The 20765-nt window shown below is 41.6% G+C and overlaps 1 protein-coding gene across 4 annotated transcripts in view; it reads left to right on the top strand.

Annotated features, from left to right (window-relative positions):
- The first annotated feature begins 237 nt into the window (after window positions 1-237).
- farp2 (FERM, RhoGEF and pleckstrin domain protein 2) overlaps window positions 238-20765 on the top strand; it is a 30342-nt gene continuing 9814 nt past the window's right edge. For 3 of the 4 annotated variants that reach the window (XM_005727202.2, XM_013909341.1, XM_013909340.1), the window contains exons 1-13: window positions 238-356; window positions 943-1163; window positions 7892-7996; window positions 10632-10674; window positions 10756-10834; window positions 11189-11286; window positions 11763-11877; window positions 15532-15679; window positions 15782-15877; window positions 15977-16140; window positions 16230-16298; window positions 16450-16507; window positions 16669-16927. In XM_005727202.2, coding sequence (XP_005727259.1) covers window positions 963-1163; window positions 7892-7996; window positions 10632-10674; window positions 10756-10834; window positions 11189-11286; window positions 11763-11877; window positions 15532-15679; window positions 15782-15877; window positions 15977-16140; window positions 16230-16298; window positions 16450-16507; window positions 16669-16927 — 1435 coding nt within the window. In that variant the 5' untranslated portion in view covers window positions 238-356; window positions 943-962. The remainder of the gene's footprint in view (window positions 357-942; window positions 1164-7891; window positions 7997-10631; window positions 10675-10755; window positions 10835-11188; window positions 11287-11762; window positions 11878-15531; window positions 15680-15781; window positions 15878-15976; window positions 16141-16229; window positions 16299-16449; window positions 16508-16668; window positions 16928-20765) is intronic. The other variant, XM_005727200.2, reaches the window with a different exon arrangement.

Here is a 20765-nt window from a genome sequence, read left to right as displayed (position 1 = left end):
GGTCAAATCAGACCAAACTAATGATATAAAACACTTCTTATTATCGACTTTGACTCTTGGCGCAAATCCCCATTTACTTTTTGCAACATTACTCTCGTAAAAGAAATATTCCGACTGGTGAGTTCCTTCTTCTCCATCCGTGAAAGCCATTTAAAGTAGAAGAAAGTATATCTTGGCTCTCCTGCCTACGATCCTTAGCCACATTTGAACCAATGGCAGGGCAGACGGCTCTGCTGTAGCCAATGATAAACCGCTGTTGAGTGCGCACTCGTTTGGCTGACGACGACCATGGAGCGGAGTAGTGTCCTCTTCGGCGTTTCAAACTTTTAGCGTTTAGTTTCATTTCGGGCAGAACGGTAAGTTTAAAACCGCTTTTGAGCAAATTTCCTTTTTTGTTTTCTCGTGTGGCGACTTTTTCGGATCTAATTCTCGGTTAAGATAATTAACTTAGCTTCGGTTCTCGACCGTACACTGGAATCCACTGAGCTGAGTTTCTCATCAAGAAAACAAACCTCACCTTAAACATTCCTCATGCTTTTCCCGAAAGCTTTTCTGGCTTTAAGTGTTGCTGTAAACGCGGTTTACGTCTTGGTGGGACTTTTGGGCCCCACATGAAGCGCAAAATCGGTGCGCCGTCGGTTCTTTTCGTATGTTAGGCCGTCTTTTGTGCCAACCTGCACTTCTGCTTGAGGTTAAATATAAATGGTTTGGGTCATTTTTACTTTATGGTCTTCGGTATGTAAGCGTAATGCGGTCCATTTCCTATGAATGAGCCTCAGGTGTGCGTAAACAGCTTCGCAACTTCGCAGTTAAAGGAAGCTGTTTGGACTGTTTTGGTTTGTTTTGTTTTTTTTTATCCCCAAATAGTTTGTCCTTAGAACAAAGAAAATATTTGATCAGTGGAAGTTTTGTGTTAATGTTTGTTGCTTTCTGAATTTGCAGGAGCGTTTCCCTGAGCTGGAATGGGGGAGATAGAGGGTTCATACAGGGTCCTGCAGACCCCTGGCACAAGACTGGGAGCCCAGTTCAATGCTGGGATCAGCACTCTGGAGCCGGGCCAGAGTCTCAGTGGCAACATGGTCAACAGGAGAATAAGCCAAGGCAGAGGAATACAGATCCGTGTGCAGGGGCTGGACGACTCTCAGGAGTTCTTTGATATAGAAGTAGGTTCTACTGTGTGTGGTTCGTGCATCCTCGTTTGTTTACTTAAAATATGTCTCCGGATTGCTCCACAGAAGGCTCCATCTTACCTTGGAGGCCTTGGTCGCCCTGGTTTGTGTGTGTCTGTGTGTCTTGGTGACAGCTGCCACATGGCTTTGGTGCTGAAATCCCTTCCTCTTTAAGGCTTCTTATTGGGGCAACTTAGTGTAACTCAGCAGGGCGCCTCTTGGTTTCTTGGCTGTGATTTCTGCTCCAGGTCCAAGTGGTAGCAGTTCTCTTTACTGTCCCTAAAGCTTGACTTCCAAAGGAGTAGGTATTAAAAGTTAGGAGTCTGGTCTTTCTGGGTTGTTTTTATAATTCTTTTTTTCGGGGGGGGGATTTACGAAGTCTAAATTTTACAGAAGCATTTGGTTACTCACACAGTCATCACACACAGTGTATAAATCCTAGCCAAATATTCTTGCTTTTGTTTTCTTCTATTCATTGGAATTACTTTAGAGAAGTTGATCCCATTTAAATACTCGCTGTTGAACAAACTTTGAGATCCATGCTGTGACTCTGCTTTGCCATGTCTACTTGCCAAGTTGCAGCAGGAGTCACCGAGCAGGCCAATAGGAAGCAATAAGGAAGCCACTCTATCAGAGCATGCTTCCTGGCTTTTTATGTGAAGGGGAAAACCAATCGAAGTAGAGTCTGTACAATGATTAAATGCTCAATTCAGTGGCTGGTTGATGGTGAAGTGTAATAAAAAGACCTGGCAGCTGCTAATTGTGTTCGAATAGGTTTGTATATTTATACTTTCCTGTGTGTATCCTAAATCCTTGTGTAGCCACAAGAGTTGCAGTTCAGGAGTACTGCTGAGGCAGACGTTTCATAATCTTATGCACCATATGTTGTCTCAAAGTCTTAAGCTAATAGAGCGTAACGGGCATATGTTAGACTTGCATGGAAGCAGACCTGTGTGCTGTTCAGTCTGAAGAAAATTTAATTGGTCTCAAGAAAATGTGGTTCTCTGAGTTCTGACAGGCTGACTGAGGTCTGAGTTCAGCGCGGCTCCGCACGTGGTGTTGATAGGAGGTGGCAGACCGAAATACATGGCTGCAAAAAGAGAATGACGGCAGTGCTGTTGTCAAGCAGACTGGAGTTTAGCAGGAACAAGATGGCCTCTGAGAGGCTCTGTTGTTCACTGCTTAATATTTCTGTTCATTCATTGTGAGGAGTCGTGGGCTGGTGGGTGAATAGTTTTTATCCTTGTGTATTGAATGGCTGCTCAGCTAAACGCATCAGAAATGTGCGCTCAGTTTGTGCCTATCTGTCCAGTCACTTCAAAGAGAACTGATTGAGCCAGCACAACTTTTCCTATGCTTTTAATTATATATTTTTTTCTCCCTCGTGGAGTCCGTGTGCAAAAATAGATACAAAATTGCAGTGTGGAATGTTTGCCATGGTTGTGGCCTTCAAGTAACTGCCTCCCCTCATTGTGGCGTTTTGGTTGCTCAGCTGCCCAAATATCTTGTGTACAGTCTCCATCACCTGCCATTTACTGCCCCTCTTACTGTACAGTGAAGCAAAAACACACTTCACTCAAAATTACACACAGGAAAGCCACAAGGGATTCATCCATTGTGCAAATTTGCTTGATATAGATGTTCTTGTTTTCTGCTTTGTTTTGTGTGGTTTCTCTCTGTGAGTCAGGGGGGATAAATGTATGGGAACATTTTTGGAGTATTTCTGCTTTGCGTTGTGCTTTTAAAATGTAGATGCCGCATAATTTATAGATTTTGACGTCTTATGATTACAATATTCTGCTGATATATTGGTGCATTCCTAGAATAACAGCTGTCATTCTCCATATTTATTTCTTCACCGTTACATCACATCTTTCATTACGTGTGATAACTCTGAACTGTAAAATCATATTGCGTGCAAAGGTGTTTGTATTTCTGGCCATATAATGTCTTTAGCCTGGACCTAAGACAGTCCAATCAGATCAGTCTTTGATCTGCTGGCCTTCCTCTGCTGCAGTTACCTGACATGGGTCATCATCAGCAGACATTTGCTTGCACGACTCTTGTCCACAGACCCCTCCCACAGCCACCCAGCACAGGAGAAAGCTCAGCCTTGTGGTTTCTGGACAGGGAGGCTGGGCCAGCGGGGCAGGGGAAACACAGGCCTCTTTTATCCAGCACAGCCAGCCCCTTTGCTGGCCTTAACTTCCAGCTTAAAACTTGCAAAAAAAAAAAAGGGCAGAGAGTGGGTTGTGGAACCTAGCTGTGTGAAAATGCGTTTATAGTCAGGGTGCTGGTGGGAGGGAATCCAGGCAGGCTTTGCTTTAGTGTTAGCAAACAAGCACATAAATAGCAAGGTTGACAACCAAGAGGGGCAGTTCAGAGGGAGCAGTCATGGCTAGTACAAAGTTTGAGCCGAGGTGGTGGGGGAAGGGGACACGGTCAGGAGTGAAGCCCTGTCGAAAGTTGGGCCGAGGAATTCCAAACCCCCCTGGCCTGTCCCTGAAATCACATTTGGACTAACTAGATAACTCAAACAGTGTAATTCAACCGTGATGTGTGCTTTAAAGTCCTGTTTCATCTGTGAGCCGTTCTTGCAACGATGCGGTCAGTGTGAAATGCAACAAAGTGTTTAATTATCCTTTAAAATGGATGATTTACACTAAAGTTAACAATACACAATTTTCCTCTGGCCCAGAGTGTTATTTATTCAGATTGTCATTTCTTTAGAGACATTTTTACATGGATTTTTAATGAATAATTGTTTTGTGTGTTGAACAATTAGATGAATAAATGGCACTACAATCCAGAGGGGTGAAAAAAAAAAACTTATTTAAATTGTGTGGAAGTTTCTGGCATTAACAAGAGATTGCAAGATCGAGACACATGGCACTCTTGTAGAGGAAAAACTGTTCAAAACCTTATTTTGGGAGCAGAAAAAGCAAAGATTTTTAAGAGTTTTTTTCCCCATCTGATCTCACTAATGATTCTATGCATGCAGTTTTTATGTTGCGTGATGTTTGAAATTAAAGTCAATTTAGATAATGGTTTGAAATGGATAGCTAAATAAGTTCCTGGAAGTGTTGTAAGATGGTTGTCCAGTGGAAAGACTTTCTTCCAAAGGGAATTTGGATAAAGTAATGTCAGTGGTGTATCTCAGTTTGTTATCTGTGGTCAGTTTATCATCTGTGGCGTCGGTTACGCGGACATGCTCACAAAAGCAGTAATCTTGTTCTTCATACCAAACACAGGCTGAGAAGCATTCGGCTCTCATCCCCACAAAGCACTCACGCTACCCCACTGTGTACTGAAGTGGCTAAACTATCTAATGGCTGTTCCTTGAAGGACTTCTTGTTAAATACCTCAAACAACTCCTCTCTGCTCTTACTGTTATGGTAATCTTTCCTGCTGCAGGGAGTAATTTACCACCACCTAAAGAGGATCCACCTACTGAAAATTTTTTTTTTTCTCCTTTTTCTCCCCTCATGTTTTAAACGCCAAGCAGAGGCTGTAAATTATCTGGGTTATACAGGTGACTTGAGCAGAAGGCACTCTGTAAAACATCTGATCCCGATTACCACCTTCCAGAGTTGATTTGCCAACAAACAACATGACTGCCAGCTGTCCACGGGCGTGTCCTAAAGCCAGGCAGCGAGAAGAAGGGAAATTGCCATTCAGTTATAAAATCCATCGAAGAACCTGTTTAACGTCAAAATGTATACCACCGTGAAAAATGACAGCGTACCTCCCACTGTGGCAAATGCAAGCCCCAACACACCCCTGCTGTCAGTGGGAGGTTCTGCTAGAGCCCTCTGCCTTTCACCGTGATCTTTAAACAGTGTTTAACCTGTCATGCAAGGTACAACAAATCGCTGCATTTTTGAATTGCACCTGTATTTTTTTTTTCCATTTCCCCCCCTTGAAATTCTCTGTGCATGAGGAAGGCAGTCCTCTCCTATAGCAGGCTGTTTTTTAAGCTTTTACTTGTACTCACCCCTGCTCCCAGCGCACACACAAACAAGGGGAGATTTGTCTTCCAGAGAAACATCTGTTTGCCATAATCCCCCGCTGCTTTTGGAGCTTGATTGGGTGACCCATTGACCTGCCTTAATGTTGGTGTGGAGATGAGACTGTGGTCCACACCACAAGTAGGGTGTGAACAAACTCTGCATGATCTCGCTGTCACATCACAGATGTGACTTTACTTAAGATGCCAGGAGGGCTTCTGCAGTGCCGCCCATTGGTTTATGATACATTAGTGGCAAAGAAGAACTGATAAATTACATTTAAAGGTGGAGTTAAACAGCAAAGTAAATTTGGATTATTTTTAATCAGTTTGGCCAATTTTGGTAGTAGATTTTCATGCTTTCAAAAGATATTTATATCTAGAAACTGGGCTGGATATGCCCATGCCATTTAGTTTCAACTCAGTTTTCTGTGTCAGACCTTCACGGGTCGGTACAATTGTTTTCTTATCTATGACTCTGAGAACTCAAATAGTGTTTCTTTTAAAGGCTTGCATATGACTCAGGTGTGCAAAAGCTCCACCACCATGATACTGATGTCACAGTGTTGCAATGTTCAACTGTCAGGAAAAATAAGCCAGCACTGATAAAGGAGCTGATAAGCTTGGAGGCAAACAATTCAAATGGATTGGACAGTTTGGAACCAGTTTAGATTCCAGGCCCTTCCAAAAGAATGAGTCATGTGATTCAACAGCTAAAATATGGATTTATTGGCAACCGCGACTAAAAGTCCATTTCATTTTTAAGCCGTTTAACTCTGATGTCTGTGTAGTGTAAAACTTCATTCGTACCGTGGTTGCCTCTTGGAGTTGTCTGAACTTGAAGACTGCTTTTGTACCAAAATGTTTGCTTTTGGTACATTATTGGTCCAATTTATATTTGTAGTTTATAAACTTTTAAATTCAGGCATTTTTCATAATATCTACTTTTATTTTTATTTTTATTTTTTTGTTGTTCCACTGTAAAATACTTCAGCTGTACTTAAACTGCTGCAGGGTTGCCAACATTTAAGTGTGTGCCCACAAAGTAAACAGTGACTTCACAGAGAGATAAGCCAAATTGGACAGCATAAGAGGAAGTTGGTTGAGGGGAAAATATTATCTGCGGGCTACATGGAATTTCACTGCAGTGATGCTGGAAAGAACTTTCTTAAGGGGGGGGAATGATGTGCAGTAGCTGTACCCTTTCCTCTTTGCTAGCTGCCTGGCTTCACCTGGCAGCTAGCAAAGAGGCTAGCTGGGTCAATGAGAAAATGCTATCCCTCCCTGTCTGACTGTAAAAGATAATGCTACATGTCAAAGTTTGATCTTACTGTGCTCTTAAAACACACGTTCACAATTCCAGCAGAGGGTTAATGAGTAACACAATGACAAAGTGCCAAGAAAAAGAAGATGGCATTAAATAGTTTGCTCATGGCTACTGCATTGAGAACATAATCCTCAGCAGGTCAAACCTGCCAACTGCTTCTGGGTTTCTTGTCGAACTAGCGGCCTCAGTTCTGTTTGATTAAACCTAAACATTAATCGTGTGGTGATTAGGCTGATTTGACAGTGTGGTTTCAAACTTTGTTTGCTGGTTAGACTGAATTTCCCCCGACTTGTAACAGGATGAGGTGTACATGGTAAACCTCAAGAACACTGAGAAGAAATGAGGATTAGTGTATGGAAACATTGTCTAACCACAGGGAAGATTTGGTTTTGCTCTAATAACTTTGTTAATGAAGCACTCACTGAATGAGTCAAATTGACAAAATACCTCAAAGCGTTCCTTACATTTGGCTCCCGAGTCGTTGTGCAAAAAATCTCGCTGACGTTGTCTGGATCGTATGTTTGGCCTGCACTCAAAGGCAGCACAAAGTATTTTAACACACCGTTTTTTGTTCTCCGTTTGAGGTCAGCCGGAATCAGATACCTTGAATGTGTGGAAAAAGGGGGAATTTTACAAGAGATTCCTAAATTTATGGATGTTGTCAGTAGGTTTCACCTGCAATTTATAGATTTTCTGAATGCAGAACATGTGATTGTATCAAAGTAATGAAAAGACCGACTACAGTAAATCTCCTGGCGTGCTTTGAGTTGTAATCCTTTACTTTAGCCAATGCAAAGCAGTACTTTTTATAAGGCTTTTAAAAATACTATTTTACATTACAACCAGATGTTTCAGGCTATAATTTTCTCAAAAAGTCGCAAGCTAGGATTCCAAACCTCAAGTGCAGTGTGTTCTTCATACATAGTAATTAGTTCTTCATTTAGTGAAAGCAAACCCCAGAGCATTGAGATGGTAAACTTGTGCAGAATTCCCGCATGCACACTTCTCAGGCCCAGATAAACGGCGAAATACAGTAAGTTCAGACACTCATCCAAGTCGAGAAAAAGTATTTAAATCGACAGATGGAACATACGCAACCATAAAGCACACAATGGAGTGGATCATTTACAGCTGCGAATATTTTCTGCACCACACAGGCAGGCGGCATTTATTCAGCGCTCGCTTTGAACACAAGCGTGTCCTCTGTCTCTTCGGGCTTAGTTGAAATTAGTTTTTGATGATGCTCTCAATCTGTGGAATCTTTGTGAATATTTTGTCTTTTAAAGCAATGCACTTTCGCTTCTCATAAGATCTATTGTCACAGAACTTCTGAAATCTTTGTGTTGACATAGTGATGAAATTCTTCTGCTTTTCTTCTTTTTCTTTCAGCCAAAGGCTCTTGGACAGATCCTTCTCTCTGAGGTTTTCCACAGAGGCAACCTCATAGAGAGTGATTACTTTGGCCTCGAGTTTCAGAACATGCAGATGAACTGGGTACGTACATCTCCATTTCCTGTTTGAAGCGGACACATTGGACATGGAGGAGCTGACTTGTGCACTGATTGGTTGAGGCAAACTTTTTTTAAAATGCTTGATGACAACAGGATGGGCATTCGGGGAGCAACATGGACTTATAAGTCATTAGTTGCTCTTCTTCAGCAATGCAAACAGTGAGGTAGTGTTTTCTCTGGACTTGAGTAGTATATTACTTTGGAATATTTTTAACTTGTCTGGCAGCAGTGCTCATATACACATGTCAGACTTTCCATTGTTTTACTCTTCCAGAAACATAAGTGGAATTCAAGACCACCTAGAAGTTTTTGTAAAGCAGCAGAGAGGAGTTATGGAGCCCACTATATATCTTCTTCAAAGAGAATGAGGCCAGTGTTGTTTAATAAGACGCAGCGGCCTCTTTGCTCATGTACGCTCAGCTTTCCGAGGACTGAAAACTATACCGTGTTTAAATATACACTACATTATGCTGCTCTGCAGTCTGGTTTTTAAAGGAGCTTCTTCCATTAACAAACTAAATCTTTTACGCATAGTGAATTTTTACTGAGCGTATGAAGGAAGCTTGGCTGCAGCTGATGTCATGAACTATCGGTGACCCAGCAGGGCACACACTGAGATTCTTTTGGGAGTAGCTGCTGTGTCCTCATCAGTTATTTCATCGTTCAGGAAGCTCTTACTCAGAAGAATAATATTATATTGAGAGTTTAACAAATAATTGGAAAATGTTTTCATGATTAATCATCCGAGTCATGAATCATTCGCTTTGTTAAAGCTTCCCAGCTGTGAGGACTGAATTCGGTACTCATAAAACCAAAAACTAATTTGAATTGGGCTAATCTGTCCCACAGGGTCACCCCCTGTGTGCACCTCTGCTGTTTCTATATCACTCCAGAGGTCCTGCTCAGTCTCGTTGATCTTGAGGCTCTGTGTTGCTCACCTGATCTCCTCTGCATCCATTAAACTTGCATTTAATGGCTGTAATGGAAATGTGTTGAAGTCAATGAGAGGCGCTTCATGTGAATAGCATTGGTTTGATTGTTTTACTTCTGCTTATATAGAATCTTCTCCACCAGATGCCAAAGGGTGTTAAAGCAGAACTAAACAAGTCCTGTGACTTATGGGGAGAGGGTTAATAGCGTCAATCTTCCTCATGTACTGCAGACTCTTCCACGAACATCTTGTGGACTGCAGTTTGATCACCAGCGATGATCCTGGGCATGAAAGTCGAGTTGTTGTTGTTTGCTGTCTGCACAACATTTGAGAACTTGGATGAAATCCAAAATGTACAACTTTTCAAACAGGAGTGACTTCAGAAAGGTAGCAGAACCTGAAAAGGTCTCCAGGTGAACAAGGTGACTTTGAAGGGAAAATGGTCAAAGTGGCGTTCAGGTATTGTTTAAGGAGTAGTCGCCCCCAAATTTCATGATGGCACTACATATCTGAAGTTTCTAAATCCTGCTTGGTTTGGCAGATTTTTACACTGGATGGCCTTCCTCAAGCAACAATAAGGGGTTTATGTCTCCTCTCAAAATCAATCTGGGCATATTTTGCTTGTTAGACAAATGTGTAAACCACTGCACCATGGGATTTTAAATGACGTACCAAAAAAAGCTGTGAAAACAGTCCAAAATCCTCAGATATTCAGTGCTGCAGAGTAAGACGAGAATAAGCCTCAAATTGGCACATTTGAAAAGCTCGTGTGTTTGGAGGGTTTGCTTATTACATGTTTGGTAAATCAATACTTGGAATACTTGCATTCTACTCATTTCGTTGGGTTTCCCATAGATATGGTTTCAGTACTTTGCCTCTGATTATTTCTACACATGCATTTGTACACTTCCAGAACCAATCAGCGAGTCTGCTGATGTAATCCCGCCCACGTATCGAGCGACACACCCATCACTGATTGCGTAGTGGTTGTGTAGTTGGCTTGACGCTAACTTTAATGTTGTCCTTATAGTTGATGTCCCCAATGTTTTCTAAATTTCAGTGACATTCCTCGACCAGCACATTGCTACTAGTCCGTCTTTGTGGGTAGTTTTTTTTTTTTAAAGTTCAAGTGTAGCTATGGGATATCCAGGTCAAATGCAGGTTTTTATTTATGTATTTATTTGTTTTTAAACTTAAAACAACATCAGATGATAGCTGATGGTTTCAGCAATGTTTTGGCAAATGTAATCCCTCTTTTATGCTCTACACTGACCATTTACCAAAGCCTGCTCAAGTGTGGTTAGCCAGTAGAATTGGAGTAGAAGCAGAAACCAGAAAGCTTTTTTTTTCATTTTTAATAGAAATTTATATACAAACTGGCACATGTGTGACTAGGAATTGAGTAGAATTCAGGCAGCAATCAGCTGATACCAATTTCTCAGTATGTCTGTCTGGATCGAGCGCATTCCTCCCTCAATCAGCCCCAGATGTACGGCTTGAGCAGCCTCCTACACTGAAGCCAGTGTTTTGCCAACAGCATTGTGACATCTCTCTTCTGTTTCAAATGGGGCTGAAGCAGCAAACAGTCGCTGTGTTACAAGGGAGTCACTGAAGTTATCCTGCCACCACCTGTCAAAGTTATAGTTCACATTATGTTCTATTATTTTTATTTATTTTTTCTCTTTAGGTTTGGCTGGAACCCACAAAACCCATTTCAAAACAAGTCAGAAGTAAGTGAGGCTGATTCTTAGCTCTGAATCCACCTAATAAAAAGTGTTTTGGGCATTGATAATCTGCTTGTGCGTTTACAGGACCAGCAAATACGCTTTTTAGGCTGTCAGTGAAATTCTTTCCCCCCGATCCGGGTCAGCTGCAGGAGGAGTACACCCGGTCAGTGACTGTAATTTCCTTTTGAATATCACTTTTATCTCTACCTGCATGAGGAGCTGGAGGAACATGGTTTCTGTTTTTCTTCCCCCTTTTTTTCCCTTTTTTTAAAAAAAAAATAGAAGCTCTGTTATGCTTTGTCTTCTTTAAAATTACTTTTTCTGCAGTTAAAACTTTGTGATCGTTGTTTTTCCAAGAGTTATTTGTTTAAATGGCACTTAAGGTTCCTAAAGATGCTTAATCCATGATGAGCTTAGTTTGTGCTTATTTACTTCTCATGAACATAAATAGATGGACACTTAGCTTATGACTGTGTGTGTGTGTGTGTGCACATGCGTTTTTCCCCCTCTCCTTTAGGTATTTATTCTCCCTGCAAATGAAAAGGGATCTGATGGAGGGCAGGTTGATCTGCACAGAAAATACTGGTGCCCTGCTGGCCTCTCACCTTGTCCAATGTAAGCTCTTTCTGTTTTTGTTAAAGCCGACAGTGTTATCAGACTAAATTAAATTATGCAGTAGTAAGAGCACTTGTAAAATCTCTAGTAACTGGTTTGCTCGATTTGTTTCAGAACATAATCCTGTTCACAGAAACCACAGATCTTAAAAGGTTCTTTTCAGTATTTTCTTATACTCTGTAAAAAAATAAATAAATAAAATAAAAAAATAAAAAATCCCAGGGTTCAGTGTGTTATACCTCCTCTTAAAGGTTTTTAAAAATGGTAAAACGGTATTAAGAGACCAGATGAGAAAGTGCAAATGTCTAGATTCAAAAAGCAATTCTTATGGTAATTTGCAGCAAATTGTGTAGGGAATCATTTGTGAGCTATAATCTAAAGTAACAGCCAATCTACAGGTCACAAAAGAATAGAAACAATCTGTTAAAACCTGAAATGAGCGTAATCTCGCTTCGTTTTCTCTCCATAAATCACAGCGGAGATCGGCGACCACGATGACACAGCAGACAGGGAATACCTGAGGATAAACAAGCTGTTACCTTACCAAGAGAAAGTACAAGAACGGATCATGGAGCTCCATCGCAGGCACCTGTAAGTTTTGTCTAAGTGAAATCTTTCTCCCTCTTTTCCAAATTGCTCTAACCGTTTGACTCCTGTAGTTCGGTTTATGGCTTCTTTCCTTTCTCGCATTCCTCACGCACTCAGAATACTTGAATCTGACCTGTAAACGTAAACAGGGATGCGAGCCTTGCTCCTGATGTCATTACCAAAATTAAAGTCAGCCAGACTTTCAGCTTCTTCAGACGGTCATGTAGCGACTTTCACGGTAGACCAGCCGCCTGCAGATTGTTCTGTTGCAGCTGCTGACTGTGCACTTCTGAGAATAAATGCAATTCATTATTTTCTCCAGATGACCACATGTTGAGGCGATTTGAAACAAGTTAACTGTGACATCGAAGTCGCTTACAGGCATTGCCATCATATTGTGGGTTTGTTAGATTGGCCTGCAGTGAGGATGCAGGGGAAATGCAAACGATCACTGTGATACCATGATTGGTATGGATGATAAGAAGCTGAATTTTCATACTGGTAGATGAAAAATAGCACGGGTTTATTTCACTGGCAGATGAGATGCAAGCTTCAGATTAAACAAATGATTTTAGCTTTTCCTCTTAAAAGTGCACACACACAGCACGTACTGTAGTACTGGCTCATTTATTTAGACCTTTTCTTCTTGTGGAGCTTTGCATGAGTCACAGCAAAAAGGTTTTGTTTCTTTTATCTTGTACTGGGTTACCCTACAGTCGGTCGTCTATCTGAAACAAGCCATTTTAGCTCCTTTCCCCCTGCTTCAACCGAGCAGTCGGTGATCATAGCTCACCGCTGGCGACACGTTGTCGTTATCAGCGTGTGCGTGTTCTAATATTGAAACATGCTGAGAAGTATGCTTTGTGCAAGCCTGTTATCGCACAATTTTTCCAGCAGATGGACTCTGGCTGTGTTTTTATAATGCGCTCTGTGCTGTCTGCAGCACATGTTGCAGAATCTGCATCAAGGCTGTGTGACTGTTTGTGAAACGCATTTCTGCAAAGTAAACAAAACCAAAGCAGTGAGCCCCAAAGATCCAGATGCATCTTGTATGGAATGTACCATTGGCCTATATAAGACATGGGATGCATAGCCTTGTTGGTTTGACAGGCAGGGGTTATACTCAGCTGCAAACAGACAGCTGCAGTCACCACAGGCAAGCAGTCATTATGTTGTATTGTCTCTTTCCAAGTCTGCCTAAAGACGGAGCGTGCAGTCGGAGCCTTGCGCTCTCTGCTTGATGACTACATTTACGTCACTCAGATAGAAGTGGTCCCTCGCTGATGTGGAAACTGTAACACCCGCATCAGCCTGTTAAGTGTTGCTTCTTTCAGACATCTGAGTTTCTGCATTACTGTGTCTCCCTGGTTTTATTCAGACATGCATAAACCATTCTGAAAAGAGTCACTGTGAGTGTTCAGCATTTGACTAAACACTCCAGCATGTTGAGTATAAAGTTTCTTGGTTATTTTGTCCCGTTCTCTAAATGGGTTCCAGCTATTTGGGCATAAAAATGTGTTTAAATGTCACTTCCTAAGCTTTACATAAAACCATCCCACGTGATTACTCATGTTTGGCTGTCTGTAGCCATTCTTCCACTGCACTGTAGCCCTGCACTTTTCTACAAAACATCTGATAGAGGAGCATGTTTGAGGCTTCACTGCTACGTTTGGGAATCATGTTGTCCCTGCTGCATGCGTTACCCAGACAGCCCCACAGAGTATTTCCAGCAGTGCAAACTCCTCTCAAGCATGCCAGTTCCTGCTGTGTGCCACTAGTAAATGTGGGGAGGAGAAAAAAGAAACACATATTTGCCCGAAATAGCTTAAAATTCATGTGTGAAAACAATTTGTTAGTGTGACCGCCCTCAACCAGCCTTGTACGACTATAAAGAAATAAGACCCTTATGTAGGAAGATGCTGGAGACTTATTCAACATGTTTATTTGTTCAGGTGTTTGTTTCTGGATGAGCTCGAATAAATAGTCATTTCCTGAAAACTGATCTTGAAACTTTAGCACCCAGGCGCAGTGCACTTTTTTTCTTTTTCTTTTAATGATGTTTAACACGGTTTACTGTAATGAGGTCAATGAAGTGTGACTATTGAGTGTTCTTGCTAAACAAACCACAGTGAGGGTTTTTCCCAGTTTTCAGCGTGTTACAAAACCTCTCACTCCACTTTTCCCATCATTGGCTCCCATGCTAAAGCAGTGCTATCCTGTGGCCAATGGGGACTCTTTTCAACCCAGTGTGTTAGGCAGCTCTAAAGACTTTTGCTAATCTTCCCTTGGTTGCCAGCGTGGAAGCACAAGCAACGAGCTCCCTGGCCTAATCCTTTGCTCTGGCCGGTCTATTAGCCATAAGGCCAGTAGGGCAGGGGAGGGCCCTAAGGAGATTTAACTGCTTAACAGATGAACAAAATTAGAAGACTGTGATGATTGGATGGATATGTCTTTCTAACATGCTGTTTGGTTGTAATCGCACCATTTTTAGATGACTAAAATCCTCGAAATTATAAAGGATTTAAGGTCGCGCTGCTCGCTCTAAAGTTCATGCTGCCGTGCTCTGTTTCAATTTTATGTGGCAACTTTATTTTTTATTCTTTAACTGTACGCATTTATAGTGTAGTGTTAAACCGAACACTTTGAATGCTGTAGATGATTATTGCCCAACTTGATGAGAAATAATTTAATAAATTAATGGGGTAGACAGTTAATTTGATTAAGGGAAGATGTGAATCACAAGACCGTAAAGTGACATGTTGGTGTGTTTATACAAGTGATCTAGAGCAACTCAAAGTTGCTAAATTACAAACACTACATGAGATACTACAAAAAGATTTCTTTTTTTAATTATTTCACTACACGGATGGGAAGATTTTTAAAAAGCAGCGTTTTAAGCCCTCTGGCACTAAGCTTTTTATTTTAAACACCCCAGTTTAATCGGTAACAGCCAGAAAGCTAAAAATGGTGTTCCCAAGGACTGAAACTACGTGGGAACACTGTTAACACAAAACGACTTCACATTCATATCAGTAAATTTGACATTTACAGTATAACTTCCGCCTGATCAAAATAGTACATTTGGATTGAATGACAGCGTCACGGCTGAGTCGGTGACTGTGATTCTATTGACAATGCGCTGAAATTTTTTTTTTTTTTTTTTTTTTTTTTTAAGCTCATCTCCCAATTTTGTTGCAACAAATGCGATTGAGCTGCTTGGCTGTAATCTGTAGTGTAAGCACTGACTGTGATTAACAGAGGCATTGTCTTCGTGCTAAACAAGCCATAATGGGCTGTAATTGGCATCTAGCTTGTTCAGTGCTAATGCAATTATTTGGGAGGTCTCAGTTCCTTCACTGAAACACATCAGTAATTTTTATTTACTGAATTTGGCAGGAAACAAATCTGTGACGGGCCCTACTCTACATTAGGCCCATCATAGTATCTTTCTCCTGTTTGTTAAATCTGCTGTGTATAAAGCCAGCACGTTGCACAGAACGTTGAGCCAAAAAAAGGGTTTATTTATGTGCACATAAATCTGAACCTGTCAGTGGACCACTGAGAGGAACCCTTCCACCTGTGCACTGTAAGAACAGCACGTAGAGGACCTGCTGTTACAGTGAGTATTAATAACTTCTGTTATGTTGTTGATACCAGGGGGCAGACTCCTGCTGAATCAGACTTCCAGATCCTAGAGATCGCCCGTAAACTGGAAATGTACGGCGTCCGCTTCCACCCAGCAGCTGATCGCGAAGGCACCAAGATCAACCTCTCTGTCGCTCACATGGGCCTGCAGGTTTTTCAGGTGACTGCTGCTCTAAATCCAAATGTCTTCCTTGTGCATATATCCTAACAGTGTTACTGATGATTGTGTCTGTCTTTTATTCCACCTGTATTTCTCTCTCAGGGCCACACAAAAATAAATACCTTCAATTGGTCCAAGATTCGCAAACTGAGCTTCAAAAGAAAACGTTTCCTGATCAAGCTTCACCCAGAAGTCCATGTAAGTGTTATCAGTGTCCTTCAATCTTAGATTTCATATACACTGAGACTGAGACCAGATGGCTGTATGCATTCTGCTTCTTATTAATCTTTGTTTTAGGGCCCCCATCAGGACACTCTTGAATTTTTGATGGGCAGTCGAGACCAGTGCAAAGTCTTCTGGAAGATCTGCGTTGAGTACCACTCATTCTTCCGACTGTTTGACCACCCACAGCCCAAATCCAAAGCTGTCCTTTTCACTAGAGGCTCCTCTTTCAGATACAGGTATTGACTAAAGACATAAAAATAATGCCATGTGTCACTGTTACTGGTTTAGTACATTGAAGTGGTTTAATTAAAACTCTTTCTGCCAGCGGAAGGACCCAGAAGCAGCTTGTGGAATATGTCAGGGAAAATGGAGCAAAGCGGACCCCTTACCAGAGGTATGTGTGTGTTTGAGTTTAGACACACAATTTAACACAAAGAGAAGCAGTTTCTTTCTAATTCTTCTTAAGCATCCACTGGAAGAGAAATCTGCATAAAATCATAACGGTAATTGTTACAAGATGACATGGAGATCTTATTTTCTTTCAGAAGGAACAGTAAAGTAAGAATGTCGGCTCGATCCCTCGCAACCGATGTGCCAAAACAGGTAAATACTGCAACATGTGGTGATAATACAGCCATAGATTTGTGTTTAATGGATAAGCTAACACAGATCTTTTTCTCCCTTTATCTCTTTCTGCTGTCCTCTCTGGTTTTGTTTTTTTTTTTTTTGTGTCTCTCTTCTGTGTTGCTTTGTTTTTTTTCCAGAGCTTTTCATTCAATGACAGTCTCAGGTTCCCGGGCTCGTCTTCCTCCGCAGCCGTGACTTTCCAGTCAATGCACATCCCTAGCGTTTTCCCGCTAACAGAACGCCAACCTCAGCCCCAGCCTTTGACCGCACTGAGTCAGTCTCCAGCACCTTCTCAGCAGCAGCAGCTTCAGTCCCCTCTGCAAGCCACCAGACCCCCCAGCCCTCCGAAGGAAGAGCCCATCAAGCCTACTTCCCCGTCACCCTACGCTTTTCAAGGTGCCCCCAGCAATCAGGCAGCAGGACACTGCAGCCCCTTGTTTGTGTGTTCAGAGAGTGGCACCGCTCAGTCACAGCCCTCCAAAAATGGCAATGAGGATAATGAGCGTGGGGCCAAGTGGGGTGGAGGGAAGAGGACGGGGTTTTTTACACCTGAGGCTTTTGAGGCAGAGCTTTTGCGTACTAAACGGAACCCCATGTTCTCATTGTCCAGCTCACCACTGCAGGTTACTGAGGAGTTCATTGATGACGATCCCACTGAGATTTCCTTCTATGCCGGGGGTGTTGAGGCCTACTCTTATGGGCTGGAGGATAAAGTAGATAACTTTGATTTAATGGAGGAACTTGAGCTTAGCAAAAACCGGCTCTTTAGTGTGGGAATTGAAGATCTGAATGGGAACCCCAATCCCTTCCCTGACAGTATTGTAGGTCACTCTGAGACTAGTTCTTTGGTTAACAACCGCTCAGAGTGCAGCTCCTTGGATAACCTGGGGCTCAGCTCTGCAGGGGAGTCCATGTCAGTGGGCTACGGGGGAGCTGACACCTCCTCGCTTCGCCTGCCTGGGTCTGACATCCAGTCGGAGGCCAGCTCCATGGTCAACTTCCCAGCGTACTCTGTGCGCTCGGAGAGCAGCTCCGCGGTGCAGTTCAGTGACCTGGTGGAGCAGCTGGAGCAGCTCAGCTACCCGCCCACTGCCACAGAGGGTTCAGGGAACGGTAGCTCAGATTCAGACTCCGACTGGGGCTCTGACAGCGTCCTTCCCCCTGAGCAGAACCTATTTTATAGCAATCCTTTGACAGGAAACAGTGGAATCGAGGGGTTCCTCCTGCAGTGTCACAATCTGCAGGCTCTGACACTAGCAGACCCCTCTGGATCCCCACATGTTAAAATGTAAAGCACTTGAAGACAGTCTAGGGCTGTCCAAATGTAGAGATGACATTATATTATCTGAATTATGCTTCAGCAGGAAATCTGTGTGGTAACCGGAAACTCCTCTTAACCCTACACCATAACCTTCCACATCAGTCTCTGTGGGCTGCATTTCTCAAGAGGTGCACGTCTGGTTATGTGAAAGGTTAAGAGGAGTTTTTGGCTACATGGCAGATTTCCTACTGAAGCATAATTCGGCACATTTCACCATTGAACCAGCACTTAAAAGATGTTTGTAGTTGTTGAAAAAGATGGGTTCTTCTTCATCATCATCGCCATCACCTGAACTTTGAGGCTTCTCAGTGAAGACACCACATCATTTCACTTTGACCTTCCCCATACACAACTTTAGTTGCAGGCAGTGCTATAATCTTAGCTTTTATTTCCTGCCTTGTCTGGTTGAGGAGGTTCTTTTATTTTTAACATCATTCCTATCTTCTCATGGAATTTGGCTCTTATTTTTACGAGAGCCTCGAATGCCATCTCTTTTACAGTTGTCTTCTCTGTAACATTTAGCCTTTTAAGAGAAAATATTGAAATGTATTTTGGAAAAAAGCATTTATTTTGGAAGCTTTATCTTTTTAAGACACAACATGACTCCTGTTAAAACGCTAATGTACGCATTAGCATAGGACAAGTTATCCAAATTACCTTCCACTTGAATAGTGAGTGTTTAATGGAAAAGTTATTCTTCTGTGTGTAAAGTTGATCACTTGAGATGATGGTTTCAGATAATTTAAGCTTGTAAGTAATGCAGAATTTTTAATAATTTTCTACTTTTTAAAAAAGAATTCTGTCCTGACCTACAGGTTGGAATAAAAATGAGCTAAATGTACTTAAAGTACTTAACAAGCATTTAACTTCTTAACTACTTGTTTGTTTTTAAAAATAATATCTGGCACTTACTGGGCAGTGTAGAGTTTTCTGGTAGATGGTAATCTTTGTCTAATCTCAGGGTTGAAAAATGAAACCAATATTAGTCCCTGTTCAAATGAATATTAAAGCCCCCCCTTTTAAAAAGAAAAAAAAAAAAGAAAAAAAAACAACAACAACAAAAAAAAACACAGGGCATGCCATTAAGTCTTTTTTTTTTTTTTTTCCTGCCCCTCTTGTACCTCACTGCCACCTGCTGGCGAAAGTCAGCATTGTTCACATCCCAAAATCCCCAGCTGTGGTAGTTTTCTTTTGTTTTGATAGGTTTAGAATGTCTATATAATTATATTTTTAGAAAGCCAACACCAGCTAACATTTTAACTCAGCTCAACATGAAAAAAGAATGTAAACGGTGTACTGATGAGCCATTAAGTGCGCCGTTAGCACCACTTTCTACAGAATGAATGTATCACCTGTTTGTATGTAAGGCTTTAGTGTTTTAAACTTCTTGATTAACAAATGAAAGCAGAGCAATGAAGCACCTTTTCAAACATTTGATCAGACCTAAAAACTTACAGGAAATCCTTTTGATAACTTTTTTAGGAAACAGGGTTTTTTTGGGGGGGGTTTTTTTTTTTTGCACATTTCTAAGTAATTTTATAGGAAAAATCCAGGCATGTCGGGTTATTAACACATCAGTGTGGACAGAATATTTCCCTGTAATGTTTGCTCGACTGAGATATATCTGGTGTAAGGATTTGTAAGGGCTGATTCTACATTTAACCCAACTAAGATGACGATGATACATGCTTTGATTTTCATCTCTTTAATGTGCCCGAACTCAATTCTACTTGATTTTTCTGTACATTTTAGAGAAACTCCTTTTTTGTGTGCAGCACTTGCACCTCAATGCAGTTTTTTATTTTTTTGTAATCAGTAGACACCAGATGGATAAATCTCATCTGTCCTCATTGTCATTTTGAAGGATGGGCAAAACACACCCAAAGTGTTTCTGCAGACTCTGCAGTCACGGGTGTGGACGGGTGTTTCTGTGTCACCATGGAGTAATCGTATTTTGCTTCAGAGTTTTCTGATCTGAAGGATTTGTCTTGATGGCTCTTTATTTTTATTTTTTTCTACCATGTGATTCTTCCCACTTAACTAAAGTTTTCATTAACGACTAGCTGACAATTATAATCAGCTAACCTGCACTTAGACACCAAGTAATCACACCTTAATCCTGAACATGTATATTTTTACTAATCATAAACAGCCTGTACTTAATGTTTTGTATGTTTTTACTTTAAAGAATAAAGTAATCACTTTTGGGTACCATGAATGTCAGACTTAAAATTCTTTAAAGTTGCAGATTAAACTCAAAGGAGTAGTAATGGTGGAACACAAACCCTTTTGGTGTTGGATATTAGCTTAATGGTCAAGAACGTGGAGGATGAAATTTACGTATGTTGCATATAATATATCTGCTGCTGTATCCTGACGTTGTTTTAGTTGCAGGAACAACTACAAATCAGTTTTTTTATTGCGCACAAATCTGTCATTCAGCCAAAATGTTTGCATTGACTCATTAATATCCTACACTGACACCACTCCCTGGTGTGTTCAGAGTGTATCGCATGACACTCCAGGGATCCTGCTAACGTTATTAGAGGAAGAATTCGATATACAGCAGTTTTCCGTCATATTTGAGGCAACAGACGCACATGCTGTTGGGGGTTGGGTCGGACTTGTACACAAGATTCCTCAACCTAATTCCAGCTGTGTGTGTGTGTGTGTGCTCGCGCTCTGTTTGGACGGGCCTTGTGCCAAGTCATTCCACAGCAAACCCCCCATCCTCCCGCTCCCTCTCCTCCCCTCGTGTCAGTCCCTGTGGTGGGGGCACTTCAAATAAACTATAAACAACTGTTTGCCCTCCAGACAGGCCGCATTCCTGATAACTCTTTGCATGAGCAATTATTTCCGGGTCGAGTAGTGAGTCGTGGAGCTGTCTTTTTTTTTTTTTTTTTTTTTTTTTTT

The sequence above is a fragment of the Pundamilia nyererei genome, unplaced genomic scaffold (genome assembly GCF_000239375.1).
Source record: "Pundamilia nyererei isolate P.nyererei 1_Seehausen unplaced genomic scaffold, PunNye1.0 scaffold00023, whole genome shotgun sequence".
Taxonomy (NCBI): Eukaryota; Metazoa; Chordata; class Actinopteri; order Cichliformes; family Cichlidae; genus Pundamilia; species Pundamilia nyererei.
Note: the sequence above shows the minus strand (reverse complement) of the source record. Positions and strands in the feature narration are given on the sequence as shown.